This window comes from Micropterus salmoides, unplaced genomic scaffold (genome assembly GCF_014851395.1).
Source record: "Micropterus salmoides isolate LMB-PRFRI ecotype aquatic unplaced genomic scaffold, ASM1485139v1 Ms_hic_scaffold_13, whole genome shotgun sequence".
Taxonomy (NCBI): Eukaryota; Metazoa; Chordata; class Actinopteri; order Centrarchiformes; family Centrarchidae; genus Micropterus; species Micropterus salmoides.
This window is the reverse complement of record NW_024040374.1, coordinates 33,822,545-33,844,726: the sequence shown is the minus strand read 5'-3', so window position 1 is coordinate 33,844,726 and position 22,182 is coordinate 33,822,545. Positions and strand designations below refer to the sequence as shown.

The window sequence follows — 22,182 nt, the reverse complement described above, 5'->3', positions numbered from 1 at the left end:
AAAATGTTCAATTAAATTATGTGAAAATATTGTGTCATGTAGCCTGTTGGCTCATAGTTTCGTCATATTATTTTTATTCAAAGTTAACATATGATATAAAGAAAGAATACATTTGGAATCTAACCTTCCATTTCTCTCTAAGGTTCTGGAGAAAGCAGTTGCTAAACAGCTGTGTGACTTTCTACAGAGCAATAGTTTATTTGAGGATTTTCAGTCAGGATTTAGAGCTCATCATAGCACAGAGACAGCACTGGTGAAAATTACTAATGACCTCCTTATTGCATCAGACAAAGGACTTGTCTCTGTACTGGTTTTATTGGATCTTAGTGCTGCATTTGATACCATTGACCATCAGATCCTATTGCAGAGACTGGAATATTTCATTGGCATTAAAGGAACCGCTCTAAGCTGGTTTAAGTCCTATTTATCAGATCGATTTCAGTTTGTACATGTTAACGATGAGTCCTCCATGCACGCCAAAGTTACTCATGGAGTTCCTCAAGGATCTGTCCTTGGACCAATCCTCTTCACTTTATATATGCTTCCTTTAGGCAATATTATCAGGAAACATTCCATAAGCTTTCATTGTTATGCAGATGATACTCAGTTATATCTATCGATCAAGCCAGATGAAACTCATCAGTTAGCTAAACTTCAAATGTGCCTTCAGGATGTTAAAACCTGGATGACCTGTAATTTTCTCATGTTAAACTCAGATAAAACTGAAGTTATTACTCTGGGGCCTAAGCACCTCCGTGACGCATTATCTAAAGATATAGTTTCCCTGGATGGCATCGCCTTGGCCTCCAGCACCACTGTGAGGAATCTTGGAGTTATCTTTGATCAGGACATGTCGTTTAAGTCTCACATTAAGCAAATTTCAAGGACCGCCTTTTTTCACCTACGTAATTGTTGGAGCTATATTCTTATTTTTGTTTATTTTGGGTTTGAGTTAATTTATAGCCCAATTTATTTCTTTTCTTTTCTTGTTAAAGTTAATTTGGTTTATTTTGTATTTATGCTTTACTTGCATTGTCGTTTGTTGGTCACATGGTGTTATGTTCATTTGCATAAGTAGGTCAAGGTGAGAGGTGCCGCAGGCACGAGGGCATATGGTTTTTAACAGCGTGAGAGAGGCAGCAGAAATGTCTGTAAGCTTGCTTATGTGTGTGAATAAACCTCCTCAAACTCAGTCTTGTTATGGACATTACCTTGCTTTGGTACCTCTGAACCTGCGTAAAGCCTAACCATGACGTAGCCTCAAGTGGCCATTTGAGAAGTTTGTTATTATTTGTTTTTGTTTAAGTTTATGGACAAATAGCCACTACATTAAGTAAAAAACCTGCCCTGGATATATTGTGGGTTTGCGTGGATACTGGACTTGTCGTTTGCTGAATTACCGTTTCGAAAGTGGATTATTAACCTGGATGTGGGAGACAAAGGAAAGGGCCTAGGAGTGACGGAGCCAGGGGGCTGGATGCAGTGCAAACATCGAATAATACGACCCATCCGACAGTGTAAAATTTCCCTGGACACCGTACTGGATAACGGTGAAGCTACTGGAGCGCTGGAGCTGCACTACGGAGTGGAGGATATTATTTGCTGCGATTTGAATTCGCAAAGGCCCAAAGCCTTCACAGGTGATGCGCACAGCCGCGCGCAACAACAGCTACTGCGTTCATTCAATTCCGTGCACAAAGGCAACCACCGCAACAAATGAAGTTCCACAAGGTATGTGCTTTACACACTCTTTGCAAGCAACTGTGTGTGTACATGACCAACATCAACAAAGGGTAAAATGTCTGACGTTGCATCTAAAGCCACAAGCGACACGGCGCTTCCTACAAGAAGACGCGCAAGTTTTACTGCTAAAGGAATGATGTTTTTTATGCAAACGTGTCAGGAAAAGAGATCGGTGCAATGCAGACGAGCCAAATCGTACATGAATCAGATGGATAAGTTGATGCATTCTGCAGACAATATTGATGCAGTCAAGTCTCTTTTGGATCAAATAATAATATGTGTTGATGAGGCAAAACAACATCATTTGTCATTTGTGTCACTGGACATACCTCAGGACGAGAAGGAGAAACAAGATAAATATTTTGAACAAAAGGAAAAGTGTTTTTCAAGCTTTATTGATGACGTCAAAGGTTGGTTATCAAACACAGGCCATTCATATGAACTTCCAATTAAACCACCTGATAATCCAACTGATATTGGGCCTGAGACTTCATCCAGTGCATCTGCAAAAATATTAGTGCAAGCAGAAAGAGCAGCGTTACAGGAACGCATGGCTGCTCTAAAACAAAGGCATATTTTGGAGGATCAGGAGGAACAAATACGACTTGAACAAGAGGACTTACGGAAGAAACGGGAACATTTAAGGAGAGAAAAGGAACAACTTGCTCTGGAGGCAGAATTAAAGGTGACAAATGCAAAATTGGAGGTTCTGGAAGTAAGCTCAAAGTGTGGCTCTAAAGTGTCAAGATGTGCATCTCAAACATCGGACGGCATGAATTCTTACTTGAAAAGGTCAGAAACTCAAAGGACATATGAACTAAATCCGAATGCTGAACGCTATGTGCCCACCAATAAAAGCTCTGAACCTACCTCCAGTCGCTTGTTAAATTCTGTCCCTGTTGGTGTTCAACCCAAACATGTTGTAAAACAACTACCCATACCTAATGTCATTCCTGTGTTTCAAAGGCAAGATACACAATCACCGGGTTTGCAAGATGTTTGTGACGATAATCCATCCATCAATTCTCCGGACATTTTGAACATCATGCAGCGTCAAAATGAAATAACCGCGCTGTTGGTCCAACAAAACACAGCCTCTGCTCTGCCTATGAGAAATATACCTGTATTTGATGGAGATCCCCTGTATTTCAAATCTTTTCTCAGAGCCTTTGAAAATTGCATTGAGGATAAAACTCAAAATTTCAGTGATTGTCTGTACTTCCTAGAACAGTACACTAGAGGGCAACCAAGAGACATTGTGAGAAGTTGTCAGCATATGCCCTCTGAACCAGGTTATCAAAGAGCAAAAACGCTTTTGATTGAACATTTTGGCAGTGAACATAAAATCTCTTCGGCTTACATGGACAAAATCAACAACTGGCCCTCAATAAAACCTGAGGATGTTAATGCTTTGCAGTCATTTGCTTTGTTCCTTCGAGGTTGCTCCAATATAGTACATCATATAAAGTATATGAAGGAGTTGGACATGCCAGCTAACCTCAGGACGATCTAATGAAACTCCCATATAAGCTGAGGGAAAAGTGGAGAAATGTGGCATGTGACATACTGGAACAAACTGGAAGCAGAGCAGTGTTTGTTGATTTTGTGAATTTCATTGAAAAACAAGTCAAAATTGTTTCAGATCCTCTGTTTGGAAATATTAATGATGTTTCTCCAGCCAGCTATACAAAGCTATCCATGCAAGTTAAGCAGAAAGGAAAAGTGGTACATTTGCCACCAGCATTAATGCACCAAAGGATGGACATAAAGAAATGGAAAACATGACAGCTCACAGTAACCAGCTCAAATGTATATTCTGCTATCTTACCAATCACACTCTGGAAAAATGCTTTCAGTTTAGAAGAAAGACACAACAGGACAAGATTCAGTTTCTAAAGGAGAAGGGCGTTTGTTTTGGGTGCTTGAAACATGGACACACAAGCAAAGACTGCAGGAGTCGTTTGGATTGTGAAGTGTGTCACAGGAAGCACCCATCTGTCCTGCATGTGGAGAAGGAGGATACTACAAGGATAACCTCCAAAGAAACTGTGAGCACTGTATCCGGGAAGCAGCAGACGTGTGGTCATATTGGGGCTGGTGAAGAGGATACTGCTGTTTTTTCCATTGTGGCTGTGCAGGTGAAAAGTCAGAAAAGTAATAAAGTTGTGCATACTTATGCTTTCCTGGATCCTGGGAGCTCTGGTACCTTCTGTACTACAAGTATGGCTGAAAGGCTGGGAGTATCAGGAAAAAACTGTAATGTAGTGTTAAGGACAATGGGGCAGACTAAAACCATCAACACTACTATAGTAACCGGTCTGGAGGTGTCTGGATTTGACACCGATGACTTTATTGAGCTGCCATCTGTTCTGACACAAACAAAAATGCCTGTCTCTAAAGTCAATGTGCCATGTCAGGATGATGTTGCCAAATGGGCGTATTTGAGCAGCATTAGGCTACATGAAGTAGATGCAGATGTAGACTTGCTCATTGGAACCGACTCTCCTAAAGTTTTGGAGCCATGGGAACTGATAAACAGTCAATGTGGTGGACCGTATGCAGTGAGGACCAGAGTTGGCTGGGTCATAAATGGGCCTCTTCGTGCTGGAGACTCTGAAGGTACTGGTGTCAAATCAGGATGCATTGTTGTAACTGCTAATCACATATCTGTGGAACACTTGGAAAGTATGTTGATACAACAGTATAATCATGACTTTACTGAAAGAACAATTGTGGAGAGTACGACAGTGCTTAACAATGAACATTATCACATTGACTTACCTTTCAGAGTTGATGATCCTGTTTTGCCAAATAATCGCTGCATTGCACTACAAAGACTCCAAGGCCTGAAGAGGAGATTTAATAGAGACATTTCATTCAAGGCTCAATACGTTGATTTCCTTAACAACATGTTGGAGCAAGGATATGCAGAAAAGGTTCCCACAAATGAGCCCACTCTGGAACAAGGAAAGGTGTGGTACATTCCCCACCATGGTGTACGTCATCCAACCAAAGGAAAGTTGCGTGTTGTGTTTGATTGCGGCTGTACTTACAAAGGTATATCATTGAACAGTCAGCTCCTGCAGGGCCCAGACTTCACTAACACGCTAATTGGTGTCCTCCTTCGGTTTAGAGAAGAGCCCATCGCTGTTATGGCTGATATCAACGCCATGTTCCATCAGGTCCGGGTTCCATATAAGCACGTTAACTTCTTGCGCTTTCTATGGTGGCCCAATGGAGACGCTACAGCGGAGCCAGAGGAATACAGGATGTGCGTGCATTTGTTTGGAGCTGTATCCTCTCCAAGCTGCTCAAACTATGCACTGAGGAGAACTGCTGAGGATAATGCACTGCAATATTCACCCGATGTCCTTCGTACAGTTAAGACAAATTTCTACGTGGATGATTGTCTTAAGTCCACTGTGACAGAGGAAGATGCAGTGAAGCTCATACATGGATTAACATCTCTCTGTAAAAAAGGCGGCTTTCATCTCCAAAAGTGGGTCACAAATAACTCAAATGTGTTTGCACTTATTCCTAGCGAGATCAGAGCAGTGGGTTTGGAGAACATGGATTTGGACAGGGACCAACTCCCTGTGGAAAGAGCTCTGGGGATGCAATGGTGTGTTCAAGGAGATACGTTCAGCTTCAGGACTGCAGTGCAGGAACGTCCACACACTAGGAGGGGCATCCTTTCTGTGGTGAGCTCTCTTTACGACCCGCTGGGTTTTCTGTCTCCTTTCATAATCCCTGCCAAGTTACTGTTACAGGAGTTGTGCAGAATGAACTTCAAATGGGATGAGCCAGTTCCCCGTGATGTCTCCGAACATTGGTCTGAGTGGCTCTCTGAACTTCAGCATATGAGTGGATTTAAAGTGGAACGGTGCATTAAACCCAAAAACTTTGGAACACAAGTGAAAGCAGAACTGCATCATTTTTCAGATGCTAGTCAAACAGGATATGGCACGGTTTCATACTTGAGATTGGAGAGCACTGACAACGTGCATGTTTCATTTATCACAGGCAAGGCTCGTGTCGCTCCTCTAAAGCAACTAACCATTCCACGCCTTGAGCTTGCTGCAGCTGTGCTTGCTGTTCGAGTGAACACAATGCTGTTGAAAGAGCTACAGTTGCCATTGCAAAGGTCAGTTTTTTGGACCGATAGCACTACTGTTCTCAAGTACATCTTCAATGAAACAAAGCGCTTTCACACATATGTTGCCAATCGTGTCAGTACCATAAGAGAATCCACAGACAAAGATCAGTGGAGGTATGTAAACACCAAAGACAATCCTGCAGATGAAGCTTCTCGAGGACTAAGAGCTCAAGTTTGGGAAAGGAAAATGGCTAAAAGGACCGACTTTTTGCACTTGCCCCCACCAGGTGGCCGAAACTCGACTTGGACTCCTCTTCCATTCCATCTGATGATGCAGAGGTGAAAAGGGAACTTAAGGTGAATGTTGTTACAATACACAGTGACAATCCTCTCAGTCAGCTCGTTCACTATTTTTCATCCTGGAGAAAGCTTAAAACATCAGTGGCCTGGCTGTTGGAGCTGAAAGAAAGACTTTTACTTTTGAGCCGAAAGAGAAAAGAATATGTGGTCAACCAGAATGAGAATGTGGAAAAGGAGATTAAAAAATTCAAAGCCGCACTTGGAAAATCCAGCTTGACACCAGAGCGCTTGGAGGAAGCTGAAAAGGCAATAATTCAGTTTGCACAAAACAAAGATTCAGTACTGAAATTTCCTCACTAGAACATGACCCAAAGACTGTTTTTAAAGACAGTCCTCTGTATCGCCTCGACCCCTTCATCGAAGATGGCATCCTCAGAGTTGGTGGACGTCTGTTTAAATCTGCACTGCCGTGGGAGGTAAAGCATCCTGTGATTCTGTCAAAGGATTTGCATGTTTCCCAGCTCATATTGCGTTACATCCATTGCCAACTTGGACATGCTGGACGCAATCACATGCTGCACAGATTGAGACAGAAGTATTGGATCATAAATGCCAACTCTGCGGCCAGGAAGATTCTCTCACAATGTACAGTGTGCAGAAGGTACAGAGGAAAGCTTGGAGAACAGAAGATGTCCGACTTACCGGAGGAAAGAGTTGTGCCTGATAACGCACCCTTTACAAATGCGGGAGTGGACTATTTTGGACCATTGGAGGTGAGGAGAGGTAGAACTGTGCTGAAGCGATATGGAGTGATATTTACCTGTATGAGTAGCCGCGCAGTACACCTTGAGGTGGCGCATTCCCTCGACACGGACTCCTGCATCAATGCTGTGCGAAGATTTATCTGCAGAAGAGGACCTGTGACAAGTGTAAGGTCAGATAACGGCACAAATTTTGTTGGTGCGAAGAAGGAACTGAGGCAAGCATTGGCCGCTTTAAATCACTCTAAAATTGAAAGGACTTTTGTGCAGGAAGGAATGAGATGGAGTTTTAACACCCCAGCTGCATCTCACCAAGGTGGCGTTTGGGAGCGTCTGATTCGCTCTGTGCGCAGTGTACTTACCTCTGTTGTTGGACATCAACTGCTGGACGAGGAAGGTCTGCAAACGCTGTTTTGCGAGGTGGAAGCGATACTCAATGACCGGCCAATAACTAAGGCTTCAGAAGATCCCAATGATTTAGAAGCGCTTACTCCAAATCACATTCTCCTGTTAAAAGGCAAGCCCATTCTGCCATTAGGTCTGTTCGAGAAATCTGATCTGTACATTAAGAGGAGATGGAGGCAAGTGCAGTACGTTGCGGAACTTTTCTGGAAAAGGTGGACAGCAGAGTATTTGCTTGTAATGCAAGAAAGGCAAAAATGGACGAAGCAAAAGAGAAACTTTATTCCAGGAGATATTGTCGTAATCGCTGATGCCACAGCTCCAAGAGGCTCATGGATGATGGGCAGAGTTCTAAGCACCACAGCTGACTCTAGAGGACTGGTTCGCTCTGTGAAGGTCCAAACGAAGATCAGCATCCTGGACAGACCAATAACCAAGCTCTGTCTTCTCTTGGAGGCTAATAATTGACTAGACGACTCATTCTTTCTCCTATCTCTGTCTTCCATCTGTTTGTTTCTTTCAGATATGGAGAATCTGAAGATGTGAAGATTCCAGTTTAATGTTTAAGCTACAATTAGAAAATAGCTCCTTTGTGTTAAAGCTAAGGTTAATTGTGGGTAAAGTACCGTTACAATTAGGGGCTGGGTTGTTGGAGCTATATTCTTATTTTTGTTTATTTTGGGTTTGAGTTCATTTATAGCCCAATTTATTTCTTTTCTTTTCTTGTTAAAGTTAATTTGGTTTATTTTGTATTTATGCTTTACTTGCATTGTCGTTTGTTGGTCACATGGTGTTATGTTCATTTGCATAAGTAGGTCAAGGTGAGAGGTGCCGCAGGCACAAGGGCATATGGTTTTTAACAGCGTGAGAGAGGCAGCAGAAATGTCTGTAAGCTTGCTTATGTGTGTGAATAAACCTCCTCAAACTCAGTCTTGTTATGGACATTACCTTGCTTTGGTACCTCTGAACCTGCGTAAAGCCTAACCATGACGTAGCCTCAAGTGGCCATTTGAGAAGTTTGTTATTATTTGTTTTTGTTTAAGTTTATGGACAAATAGCCACTACAGTAATATTGCGAAAATCAGGAACATCCTGTCTAAAAATGATGCAGAAAAACTAGTCCATGCATTTGTTACTTCTAGGCTGGATTACTGCAATTCCTTATTATCAGGCTGCTCGAAAAAGTCCATTAAGACTCTTCAGCTGATCCAGAATGCTGCAGCACGTGTTCTGACAGGAACCAGGAAAAGAGATCACATTTCTCCTGTTTTAGCTTCTCTGCATTGGCTTCCAGTAAAATCCAGAATAGAATTTAAAATCATTCTTCTTACCTACAAAGCTCTTAATGGTCAGGCACCATCTTATCTTAAAGAGCTCATAGTACCTTACTACCCCACCAGAGCACTGCGCTCCCAGAATGCAGGGTTACTTGTGGTTCCTAGAGTCTCCAAAAGTAGACTAGGAGCCAGAGCGTTCAGCTATCAAGCTCCTCTCCTGTGGAACCAGGTTCCAGTTTGGGTTCAGGAGGCAGACACCATCTCCACATTTAAGAGTAGGCTTAAGACTTTCCTCTTTGATAAAGCTTATAGTTAGGGCTGGCTCAGGTAGTCCTGAACCATCCCTTAGTTATGCTGCCATAGGCCTAGACTGCCGGGGGATTTCCCATGATGCACTGAGCTCCTCTCTCCTCTACTTTCTCTCCCTCTGTATGCAACCTCATCCCATTATTGCATGTTACTAACACAACTTCTCCCCTTTCTGGTAGTCTTGTGCTTTCTCGTCTCTCTCCTCTCTCCTATCACTTCCTGCAGGTTTTCTGGCTCTGGAGCTGTGGAGTCTGGAGCTGTGGCTGCGGGTCACCTGCTGCCCCCGTGTTCCTGCTCGACACCCTCTGCTGCAACGACTATTTTTGCTAGTCTTATTGTTATTATTGTTATTATAATCATTAACATTACGATGGTTACCATTAACACTATTATAAATATCTGTACCATTTTTCATTTAGTCTATAGCAACATTACCTTCACTGTGTGTACCTCTGTGTGTATATTGTGTAGGCTGCCTCCCTCCCCTCTCTCTCTCCTTACATCTCTCTCTCCTTACATCTCTCTCTCTCTCTCCTTACATCTCTCTCTCTCTCTCCTTACATCTCTCTCTCTCTCTCTCACCCCAACCGGTCGAGGCAGATGGCCGCCCACCCTGAGCCATGGTTCTGCTCGAGGTTTCTGCCTCTTAAAAGGAAGTTTTTCCTTGCCTCTGTCGCCTAGTGCTGCTCTTGGTGGGAACTGTTGGGCTTCTGTAAATATCATCACAGAGTACGGTCTAGACCTGCTCTTTTATGAAAAGCGCTGTGAGATAACTGTTGTTGTGATTTGGCGCTATATAAATAAAACTGAATTGAATTGAATTGAATTGAATAATAAAGAAGGTTAATTTACGGTTTGTTTACTTTTCTTCACACATTTACACCAATAGACCCTCACTGCATTTGTCTGCTTGAAGTGCTGGCTGCATTAGTTGCTTGTTAGGGGCTGGTGACATCAGAGGGTGAAGTCAGTAGTCAAACCCCAACTTTTTGGTACATAAAACAGATTTTTTTGGTGATTGGTCTGTGTTTCAAAGATGGACAAAAGTTTGCTTTACTGCACCATTCTGTCCAAATTTGGTGACATCATCAATTCCAGAGATACAGGTGATAAAGCAGAATCAAAATTTTGACTATTTTAGGTTTTGGGGAGGATCCAAACATCAACCACAAAAAACCCCAACCAATTTTACAGTAAAATATTTTTAAACAACCATCCATTTCAAACTAGACATATTAAAATAAAAAGGTTGTGGTTTCTCAGCTAGGGGTATCTCAAAAACTAAAGCCTTTTGGGTGATTTGTTGCTCTACTAATATATTTTTTTCCTCTCAGAGCTGGACAACTGCACAGCATCACTCACTAAAGAGTTCTGCTGCTGTTTGCCTGAGAAACATTTCTCTACGTGGACTGTTACTAAGATTATTTGATTAAAGCAAGTACCTAAACTTAAACATCTGATGACTTTCAGTTATTTCTAATATCTGACAACAGCTAAAAGCTCAGTAGCCTATGGAATGTGCAGCAGTAAATCCCAACAGCATACAGTCTACTAAATAACAATTGAGCAATTACAATAACAAATACAGTGCCATTAAACATTTCAGCACTATAACATCCCTGTTGTGGTGGCAGCCCGGCTGTTAGTGTCCTGTTTATTTCTCCTTTTTTCTTGTGATTCTGTTTTTCCATTGTGTTTTGGCCTGCCTGTTTGTGTCTCCCCCTCTCTCTGCTCCTGAGCCCAGCTGACAGTCCGCACCTGCAACTCATCAGCCACCTCCTCTGCCTGTCACACCTGCCAGTTATAAGTGGGGTCCAAGCTTCCCGTCCTTTGCTTCCCACGGTATTTGAGTTTCGATTATAGCACCACCTATAAGCTGAACTGCAAATTTTTCAGGTATCATCACGGAACATATGACACAAATTTGGTATCAATCGGACTTGTGGTTATGGAAATATAAAATGAATGTTAAGTCAATGGGAATTTTTGTACATCTTTGATGTGCAATAACAGCAGCGCCACCTATGGGCATATTAGGGTCAGCTTTGGTGACTGGAGTCAGGAGACTGTCCTGAACAACTCACCTCAGATTTCATGTCAATGTGACTTGTGGTTATAAAGGAACAAATATTTTGTGTTAAATAGCGTTTCCTAAGAGGTAATTGCACCAAATTTTGCACAGCCCCTCAGGGGGGTATGCCACATAAGATCCTGGTGTCGATCTGCCATTCCAAACCTAAGATATGACACAACTTCCTGTTTTTGCATTTTGCGCAAACATTTGTTAGCTTATAATTCCAACAATTTTTCGCATGTCAATCTGGGAGCCCAAACTTTTATCAGCTTGGTCCAGAGATCGTCTGTGCCAAGTTTGGTGTTGATCGGACTGGCCGCTTCAGAGGAGTTAATTAAATTTGGTTTTTCAGTTTTCACAATTTTGTGAAAAAAATTCAAGTGGGCATTGCCTATACCACACGATCCAGGTCGATCCCCCACATGGATATAAGGTTTGTGATATGCACCTTCGTATGCATATGCGGGAGTTACAAAGCCAAATGTGTTGACCTTGCTTTTAGCGCCCCCTAGAGGTAGAACTGTGCGATTTTTTGTGCCTGAGGTCATTGCGGTGACCTGGACCTATCTTATGATTTTCGCGTCTGTACCGTTTACCGTCTAGGCCGCAGTATGAGTTTTCTTTAGGGAAGAAAAGAAAAGAAAAAAAACCCAGAACGATTACAATAGGGTTCCCAGCTCCGCCGGTGCTCGCGGGTTCGAGCCCCACTCGGGCTTGGACCCTTAATGAATTACTTTCTTATTTTATTGTGATTTTATTTTGATCATTCTTCAAGTTTCCAGTTTTGATTAGGGCACCGTAAAGGCTAGTTGCACACTGTGGAACAATATATTAAAACATCATTCCCATTGACTAATTAACATAAAGCCATCACAGAGAGAAATGCAGTCACTGTAATTACATGTAATCCTGAAAATCCAGCGGTGCTGCAGGCCACCTGGACAGACTGAGCCAACACACAGTCACAGTAAACAACAGCAAAGCACTGCAGGCTGCATGCCCACCTGAGCTTAGCCTACATGGCCTTAGTGTAGAGAAACCTCCAGCAATACAACGACGTCCAAGCTCAATCTATACAAACACGTTAGCAGAATCATTCCACCGACGTGTTGTTGTTTCATACCTCGCTGAGGAAGGAGGGAGGGCACTCCGTACTGATGTGTGCGCAGCACGACGCCTTCTTATCCGCTCTTACTGAGACGATCCAAATGATTCAGATTTTCTGTTCGGTGATGAAGATGAAGCTCCAGGCATCTGAACGCAGAACAGCAGCTGATGGATGTTTCTACAGGGCCCGACGGGCAGCAGGCACCAGGCGGAGCGTCAGACCGCGGCAGGCCGGACGGTGGACCCAGCAGCAGAGTGTAAACCAGTGTAAAACGGATCAGGTGTCTCTGTTAAATCCCAACACCCAGCTGTTCGCCCACTCCCCGCTTTCTCCCAGCGCATCCTCTCATGAGCCCACGCTGATCCTGAGGACCACAGTCAAGCGCGGGTTCCTCCGCAGCAACAGGAGAAAGACTTCCGCCTCCAATTATTCACAATAAAAGCCGCATCACATCCAACGTCAACCCGCACTGCAGATGTGCAAAGTCGGACATATTTTAACACTCTGACAAAATACATTAAAACACACATAAAATATATATCGTTATAGCCTATTTACTTTGTATTAAGCTTCTCTATAGCTACTGTAGAGTGTGCCATGTGATTTATGTTAGATACAGACTGGCCTCCCTGCCCACTGATGACACAAGTCAAATTCTTCCCTAAAACTGTGTAGGCACTGTTTTGTTTTTTGTTTTTTTTCAGGATGTAGATTTTTAAATCAGATGTCAAAGTAGAAAGCACAGCATCAAAGACTACCCTAAACTTTCTAGCCTCTAGTGCAAACCCAGGAAGCCTAGAGCCTGCTTTAGAGCAACACTAAGGAATTCACCCAAACAGGATTTATGTTTCAGACTTCCTGGAGGAGGAGTTTGTGCCTGAACATCCACCATAGTTCCTTTATGCCTCTCTTAACAGATATTTTGTTGTTATGGAAATGTGAGCAATCGTTCTTGACCTCATGTCAAAATAATTTCAACTCAATGAGACAGCCCCAAAAAGCTAATAAGTGGGCCTTGAGTTCTACACAGGACCCCAAGTGTTCAATATTAGTAATATAAATAAATAAGACCTTAATAGACAAACAAACATCAAATGAAATTCCACAGTCAGTCTTTTCTTATTTCACAATTCCATTTCTCCCAATGCCACTTTTCATGTCAATCAAGATCCAGGGTAGTTTATTGGTTGTTTGCCCATCCACACCAAAGAAAGAAATTCTGCTGTGAAAGGGTACAGCTAGTAGGCCTACCACAAAAACTGCTAGAACAAAACTGATACGCATAACATTTCATAACAATGAGCTTAGCCATTAGAAGATCTGTCTGACTCTGACTGGACCACCAACTTTATTTTTTTATGTTCAGCTTCAGCCTCCTTTTCCTCTGCCTCCTTTTTGTTTTTTTGTTGGCTTGGCGGTAAGGTTAAATGTCGCCACATTACGCTGCTAGCTAACGTTAGCCAGCTTTCACTCTGCCTTCTTTCACGGGGGTATTGAGCTGATCTGCCGGCTCGCTGCACTGTATGAAAGGTACGGAGCCGGAAAGGGGGGTCCAACTTGATCCACCTCTGAGCCGGGAAAGTTGGTGACAGCCACAGCCGGCATGCCTGGGTTGTGTTAACGTTACACTTAACAGTCTTTTAACACACCGCTGGTTCCGGTAATGTGAAAACACACATGGTTGCGAGATAATGCTGCAAACTTTTGTTTAGTATGAATAATTCTTTCCGCGCTGATCTCCATATGAAAGCGGCTACATCTCACTCTCCCCTCTTTACCTCCTGACCCCTGTACCTTGTCCCCTAACGGCTACCCCCTTACAAATCTACACCAATCAAACACAAGTACCATGAAATGAACAGAACCATCCACCAATGAACCTCCCTCATCCGTGTGTTACACAATTTTAGATCCCTTGGTATATCGGGGAACAATTTAAGTGCGACACACAACAAACATTGTCAGTCTGCTGCTAATTACTGTTAAATAGATATCCTTCTATGCTTCCAACATTTAGCCACCAAATGGAAAATCCACCTGCATTTGGGTGGATTTTCCATCCCTGATGGTAAACGGACTGTAGGCCTTTCTAGTCTTCCCACCAGTTAAAGTGGTTTACATGTCACATTCACCCATTCACACATGTTCATAGCTGCCATGCACAGTGGCAACTGCTCATCAGAATGGAATAACACACTCTCACACCAATGGAGCACCTTTGATAGCAATTTGGCAATGAGTTTGACATGCAGACTGGAGGAGCCGGGGAATGAACCACTGACCTGACTAGTTCTCCCTCTTGAACAACAGCCGCCCCTATATAGATATAAGCCGCTTTTCGACCAAAATTACCGGGGACTTTTAAGTCTCCAGATCTCTTTTTGAAGAAAAGGAAAGTACTACCCCCCACAGGGACTTTTTTTGGGGTAAAATGAAGACCCCAGAACTACATTTAGACCCTGGTCCCTCCGGTGGAAACGCAGTGAGTTCCTCCAAAGGTTCCTAGTTCTGGGGTATAATTCCTTTGGTCGAAATGCAGCTATATACTTCTGTTGGGATCACATTGACCTCATGGAGCTGAGGTTGTTCATTTGTGATCTTGGCTGAACTTTTGTCAAGTGTCAACTTTTGTCACTGAACTCACTTTCTCAGAAAAGAAAGTCACACCAATGCGAAAACAGCTTTGATTGGTCAATGATATATCACCTACATCACCTCATTGATAAAAACAGCAGCACAAGCTCTGTTCAGGGTAGGCTGCAGCGCATCATTCGCTCCACAGAGAAGGTGATTGGCTGCAATCTTCCTTCTCTTCTGGACCTGTACGCCTCCAGGACTCTGAGGCGTGCAGGAAAGATTGCAGCTGACTCCTCCCACCCCGGAGACAAACTGTTTCAGACTCTCCCCTCTGGCAGGAGGCTGCGGTCCATCAGGACCAAAACCTCTCGCCACAAAAACAGTTTCTTCCCGTCTGCAGCTAGCCTCATAAACAAGGCCCGGGTCCCCCACTGACACTCCCCCCTTTCAAATAATACAAATGTCTCTGCACATGTAAATACTGCTTCATCTCGTGTCGGGCTCAGACCTGGCACGTCGCACATATTTGCTGTTGATTGTTGATCTTTGTAGTTGTATATTTTTATGTTGTCTGCAACGTTGTTCTTCCATTCCATATTTATATATATTTCTACATTTATTTATGTTGACTGTATGTTTGTCTACGTGTAGCACCTTATCACCACAGCAAATTCCTCGTATGTGTAAAACACTACTTGGCAATAAAGCTCCTTCTGAATCTGATTCGCTCTCTTTCCACCTTCACTCCACTCTGTACCTTCCCTTCGGAAAAGACGTTTAGAGATTGAACTCGCCCCAGGCTTTATGGAGAGTTTCAAAGCTTATCTCTAACATTAACTGATCATTGTTAACGTGAGATTATGTAACTACATTCCTCAGTCACAGCAACACCTTTTGTCCTTTGTTTGACCACATGTTCTCACACTCACCCCACTGTCCTTACCAGGGACACAGCTCTGTATGTTCTCTTTGTTTTAGTTTAATGCATTTAGTTAGTTTCATCTTGTGTGTTTTTGTTTTGTTTACATTGTAAATAAATGCTTGTGTATTCAAGGTTCAAGAAGTTTATGGTCGTATGCACAGAAAAAAACGGCTTTAGACCATACAACGAAAATCTTACTTTGCAGGTCTCCCGTAAAAAATAAATATGTAATTATGTCAATATCTAAATATAAACGTATTAATTAAAATAAACAAGAATATATACAGACTGCTGAATAAAGTAAGGTGCAGCAGAGATTATTTGGAAACAACAACCTTAGTGCAAAGGGTGAGGCTCTGTGCGTTGTGCTACAGAAAGTCAATAGGAGTGATGGAGAGTGGGGCAGGTAGTGTAGGATTTATTGTTCTAGACTCTGAAGCTGTTCGATAGTCTTTTCATCCTCGATTTCACACTTCTGTAGTGTCCCCCTAACGGCAAGAGTGAAGAGATGTTGTGGGCCCTCCTGATTACCCTGGTGGTGTAAATGTCCTGTAGTGATAGGAAGGCTGCTCCAGAGATGTACTGTGCAATGGGGGCCCAGAGTAATTATTATTAGTAGTAGTAATTTTGAATGAATATATTCTCCAAATAATTCTCCTTCAATCCACTATCTATTAATTGTAATTTTGTTATAGTTTTAATTTAATTAGTAACCAAAATTCCAAATTAATAGTTCAGTATATTTATTGAGCTTTAACTTTAGTCCACAGAGTTAATTTTAATAATTTTTCACATTCTCAAAATAATCCATCAAATACTTTATGTTGCAGGTGGAAAAATAATACATTTATAAAATCCATTCGCAGGTTGATTAGAGACAGACAACAGACAACAGCAGCCAGCAGAGTTGTTTATTTAATTTCAACATCATCATCATCAATATACTATATAATGACATCATCATCACAAATAATAGCCGATAATAATATAAAATAATATAGGAAATCTATGGAGTCCACTCACAGCCCTGCATAAAGAGAGCTGTGGGTAAAAAGCTACCTAGCAGCAAAGTTGCCACCCCAACTTCTACTCATCGATCATATCCTGTGATGACAAGCCAGTGTTCATCATCACCATCACTTTACTGTGTATGTCCTTCTTTGGCACAGTTGGTTGAAAGGTTTCAGTTCAGTGATGATGTCCTCCTTATCAGATGACAGTCTTACTACATTCGGGGGTCCTGTGTCCTCCACAGCAGGACCTCAGGGTCCAAACTGCATATTTACAAGAATCAGTCCAAAAGTAATAACTGAATTTTACTCTCTACAACCAGAATGACAACTGCTGTTGTGCGGTAGCAAACAGGTTTTGGAATCCTATAAAAAGATGTCTTGGTCCATATTGGTGTGGTTTTAGCACTACAGTTGAAAGTTATGACTGGATCTGTGGGAAGACAATGGGGTAGATATGGCTGTAATGATCCACAAAGTGGACCTCCAGGCCCTCTGTGATGTAGTCTGGCAGGTCAGAGAAGTCTTTCCTGTTCTCAGATGGCAGAATGATGCAGGTCACACCAGCACGACGGGCCTGACAGATAAGAAAATACAGCTATATAACATGTTTTTGCCTTTTTGGTCTAAGGATTGGAATGTCAGTTTGTGGATTCATCCAGCAAGACCCCCCCAAATACATACACAGTATTTCACAAAAGTGAGTACACCCCCACATTTTTATTGAAACCGCTGGAAAATAAAAGTGAGGACACCCCTAAGTGAAAATGTCCATATTGGGCCCAAAGTGTAAATATATATATATACAGTGGGTACGGAAAGTATTCAGACCCCTTTAAATTTTTCAGTCTTTGTTTCATTGCAGCCATTTTCCAAAAATCAAAAAAGTTCATTTTATTTCTCAGTAATGTACACTCAGCACCCCATCTTGACAGAAAAAAACAGAAATGTAGAAATTTTTGCAAATTTATTAAAAAAGAAAAACTGAAATATCACATGGTCATAAGTATTCAGACCCTTTGCTCAGGATTTAGTAGAAGCACCCTTTTGATCTAATACAGCCATGAGTCGTTTTGGGAAAGATGCAACAAGTTTTTCACATCTGGATTTGGGTATCCTCTGCCATTCCTCCTTGCAGATCCTCTCCAGTTCTGTCAGGTTGGATGGTAAACGTTGGTGGACAGCCATTTTCAGGTCTCTCCAGAGATGCTCAATTGGGTTTAAGTCAGGGCTCTGGCTGGGCCATTCAAGAACAGCCACGGAGTTGTTGTGAAGCCACTCCTTCGTTATTTTAGCGGTGTGCTTAGGGTCATTGTCTTGTTGGAAGGTAAACCTTCGGCCCAGTCTGAGGTCCAGAGCACTCTGGAAAAGGTTTTTTCGTCCAGGATATCCCTGTACTTGGCCACATTCATCTTTCCCTCGATTGCAACCAGTCGTCCTGTCCCTGCAGCTGAAAAACACCCCCACAGCATGATGCTGCCACCACCATGCTTCACTGTAGAGACTGTATTGGACAGGTGATGAGCAGTGCCTGGTTTTCTCCACACATACCGCTTAGAATTAAGGCCAAAAAGTTCTATCTTGGTCTCATCAGACCAGATCTTATTTATCACCATCTTGGAGTCCTTCAGGTTTTTTTAGCAAACTCCATGCGGGCTTTCATGTGTCTTGCACTGAGGAGAGGCTTCCGTCGGGCCACTCTGCCATAAAGCCCCGACTGGTGGATTGCTGCAGTGATGGTTGACTTACTACAACTTTCTCCCATCTCCCGACTGCATCTCTGGAGCTCAGCCACAGTGACCTTTGGGTTCTTCTTTACCTCTCTCACCAAGGCTCTTCTCACCCGATAGCTCAGTTTGGCCGGACGGCCAGCTCTAGGAAGGGTTCTGGTCGTCCCAAACGTCTTCCATTTGAGGATTATGGAGGCCACTGTGCTCTTAGGAACCTTAAGTGCAGCAGAAATGTTTTTGTAACTTTGGCCAGATCAGTGCCTTGCCACAATTCTGTCTCTGAGCTCTTCAGGCAGTTCCTTTGACCTCATGATTCTCATTTGCTCTGACATGCACTGTGAGCTGTAAGGTCTTATATAGACAGGTGTGTGGCTTTCCTAATCAAGTCCAATCAGTATAATCAAACACAGCTGGACTCAAATGAAGGTGTAGAACCATCTCAAGGATGATCAGAAGAAATAGACAGCACCTGAGTTAAATATGAGTGTCACGGCAAAGGGCCTGAATACTTATGACCATGTGATATTTCAGTTTTTCTTTTTAATAAATTTCTACATTTCTGTTTTTTTCTGTCAAGATGGGGTGCTGAGTGTACATTACTGAGAAATAAAATGAACTTTTTTGATTTTTGGAAAATGGCTGCAATGAAACAAAGAGTGAAAAATTTAAAGGGGTCTGAATACTTTCTGTACCCACTGTATATATGCGCGAGAAAGCGGCTACACTCTACCCTCCCAACTCCTGTCGTCCACCCCATTATAAATCTAACAAACACAAGTAACATGAAAAGAACATAAACAACAACCAATGAATGCCCCTAATCCATGTGTTACACGATTTTAGTACATCGGGGACCAATTTAAGTGCGACACACAACCAACAAGAATGCCAGTCTGCTGAATAGCTGCCAATGTAGCAGGTAGCCTTCCTAAATCCATCCGCATTTGGCTGGTGTTTGTTTCCATCCCTGATATAGATGCATATATACACATATATAAACGCAGGCATATACACACATATGTGTGTGTGTCTTGTACTTACAGCAATAGTTTTCTCTTTGATTCCACCTACTGGCAGTATTTTGCCGGTCAGTGACACTTCACCAGTCATGGCTACGTTCTGACGCACCGCCCGGCTAGTTGCCAGGGACAACAGTGCTGTGACAATGGTGCAGCCAGCGCTTGGTCCATCCTTAGGAGTTGCCCCCTAGAAACAAGTGACAATTATAGACAAACAGACAGGAATGTGCATTGCTGTCAGCCACGGTGTATTTTTGATACTAGCACAGAATATTTTCAAATCTATATATTTTGAAAAATGCAACACAAATAAAAAGTATTTAAAAAATATATATATATTATGCAAAGTATGGGATGCACCGAATGTCCGGCCACCGAAATTAATCGGCCAAATACAGCAAAAAAGCACTTTCAGTGTTCTGCCTAAGACTGATTAAATTTTACTGAACAATTACATTGACATGGCAGTGTGGAAGGATTTTAAAGTGTTCAAGAAAGACGCAAAATGGCCGTTTGCAGACACTGTTGACACGCTGAATTGTCTCCTAGCACATCCACCCATCTGGCTGACTTCTTAGAAAAGGCAACAAAGGGTCTGAACCACTAAGTGTTTCTGTCACTCGTTTCTGAGAAGGCGATTAAGCTAGCCGCACATATTTTGGAGTGCACACGTATTCAAGCCTTTATGGTAAATCCACTGAAATGGAAGAGTGCGAGCTGACAGGCAGGTTAGGGACTTTATCCTGTCAATTTCTCTCTTTACAAAGACAAGTGTTGCAGTATGAGAGTCCTACCTGAAGAGAGGCTGTGTTCATGAAGAAGTTCATGTTACACCATACGAGAACCACAAACAACATTATTTATCAAATTGGGTCGGACTTGATGAATTTAGCGCGAGGATACACATGTGACAACATCCGGTTTTTAAAATAAGGCGTCTATACAGGATGGAAATAAGATTCATTGGATTATATTCACAGAAAGTATAAAACACATTACATGTGTCCATTAAAAATAAATGGACACAAATGGAGAATTTACTTTACCGGACCCTCTCGGGCCTCAGACCCACCCACCATAGTCTCTCCAAATCCCGTTGGAAACACTGAGTAAAAGGCACATATTGACTATTTAATTTATGCAATGGTAAAAAAAAAAAAAAAAAAAGCAAAAATGCGAATGTACCTGTTAAAAATATTTTAATTACATTCGGCTTCAGCCAAGAATTTTCTTTTCAGTGCATCCCTAGCAAAGTAATCAGTAAGTCATTTATTTATAGTACTGTGTCGCCATGGTTACCTCAGGGACATGCAGGTGCAGGTGGGAGTTAACCAGGAAGTGATTTTCTGGTTCCTGGGTCATCAGAAAGGCTCTGGCAAAGGTCGAAGCGATCTTTGCACTTTCCTTCATAACATCACCCAGCTGACCTGCAGAGGAGTACCAACACCTTTAACATGCAGTTCAGTTCAGTGTGCTATATTGGCATGGAATTTAAACAATGTTGCCAAAGCGGTTTCCAACAAACCAAAAAAGTTTACATTTAATATGACAAGATTAATCCAATCAAAACCAATCAATTCAATTTAGCAGTTATAAATTACAAAAAAACAAAAAAATACAAATACAGATAACCTAAACTACAAATAAAAGTAAACAAGATTTAACCTGCCATGCGTCGAATGTAAAGAGCAATAGTTGTTAAGTAGTGACACAGGAACAATTACTTGGCGACAAAGTTTGCCATATGTCCTTCTCCTAGGATTATTCTTAATTTATTGTTATCTTCAAGTTCTTTAAATTCCATTATTAATGGATGGAATTTCTCAAATATTTCTCTGTAATGCTTCTATAGTTATTACATGTCTCTGTCTCCACCTCCCCTGTGGTAGAGTGCTCATAGACTCTCGGTAACCAGGACTTCTTATGCTCCCTTTTTCAACTGCAAGGATCAATGAGTCTGTACTTGTAAGAAGCTGCCTCTGCTTGATATCCAGACATTTCATAATCTCTGTTTAGGGCCAGATACCAATCTAGTTTGTGTTGGTTTTTGTCTCTTCCTCCCAATATTCCAAATAAGTACTTTTTCTTTGAGTGATCATTTGATTTACTCCAACTGGTGTTTGTAAAGCAGTGCTGGCTTGAGAAAGGTGTGTGTGACATGTGAGTGGAACCCAAATTTCACTTCCACAGAGTGAAATCGGCTTAATAACACTGTTGAATATTTTACAGGAGATTTTAATTGGGATACTAATATAGAATTTCTATTCAATTGCATAGAGAGCTCCACAAGCTATTTATTTTTGTGCATTCACTGCCGTAGAGGTGTTCCCTGAAGGCCTTGGTAGATGTAGTTCATTTTGTGATCTAGGGTGGTGTTACCTAGAGTGGCATTTTGTCGTGGCATTTGTTTTTTCTGAAAGATCTGAAATGATCTGAGTTTTGTTTTTTTTTACTGTCAGGGCCCAATTTGGCAGTATTGTTCCAGGAGGTTAAGCTGCTGCTGTAGTCCCTCTTTTGTGGGGACAGCAGCACTAGGTCATCTGCATAAAACCAAGACTAGACTACTCCATTTTGGAGTTGGAGTTGGAGTTAAAGCTGATTCTGATTCTGGAGTCCTGGCGCTATACATTGGTCCTATTACACTGCTAATTAGTTTATGTAGATGTTAAACAGTGTGGGACTCAAATTACAGCCTTGGTAAACGCCTCTCCTCTGGGAAAAAAAAAAATTCAGCTTATCACTGCTTTTGTGCATAAGGATAATTTCAAAGTATGTATTTTAATATGTATTAATACATATAGACTAAATATGTATTTAGGTGATTTCATTTTTGTTTTGAAACAAAAACAGATGT

The 22,182-nt window shown here is 42.0% G+C and overlaps 2 protein-coding genes across 2 annotated transcripts in view; both read right to left on the bottom strand.

Moving 5' to 3' along the window:
• LOC119901290 (leucine-rich repeat-containing protein 24-like) overlaps positions 1–12,618 on the bottom strand; it is a 59,375-nt gene extending 46,757 nt beyond the window's left edge. Inside the window, 1 exon segment of the mRNA XM_038716904.1 lies at positions 12,086–12,618. The gene's annotated coding sequence lies outside the window, so the exon portion shown is untranslated.
• A 3,848-nt stretch (positions 12,619–16,466) lies between these two features.
• On the bottom strand, positions 16,467–20,775 carry LOC119901289 (lon protease homolog, mitochondrial-like). The gene is made up of 3 exons (XM_038716903.1): positions 20,628–20,775; positions 19,351–19,515; positions 16,467–17,156 (listed from the first exon to the last, which is right to left on the bottom strand). Exons 1-3 carry the CDS (start codon positions 20,736–20,738, stop codon positions 17,001–17,003), a joined length of 432 nt encoding a protein of 143 aa, XP_038572831.1. The 5' UTR covers positions 20,739–20,775; the 3' UTR covers positions 16,467–17,000.
• Between the last annotated feature and the right edge of the window lie 1,407 nt (positions 20,776–22,182).

Excerpts from the sequence above, each read along its gene's own strand:
- LOC119901289 (XM_038716903.1), bottom strand. The coding sequence starts at position 20,738 with ATGAAGGAAAGTGCAAAGATCGCTTCGACCTTTGCCAGAGCCTTTCTG. Across the intron at positions 19,516-20,627 it reads TGCACCTGCATGTCCCTGAG|GGGGCAACTCCTAAGGATGG; the intron begins GTAACCATGGCG and ends ACTTGTTTCTAG. Across the intron at positions 17,157-19,350 it reads TCAAAGAGAAAACTATTGCT|GCCCGTCGTGCTGGTGTGAC; the intron begins GTAAGTACAAGA and ends CTTATCTGTCAG.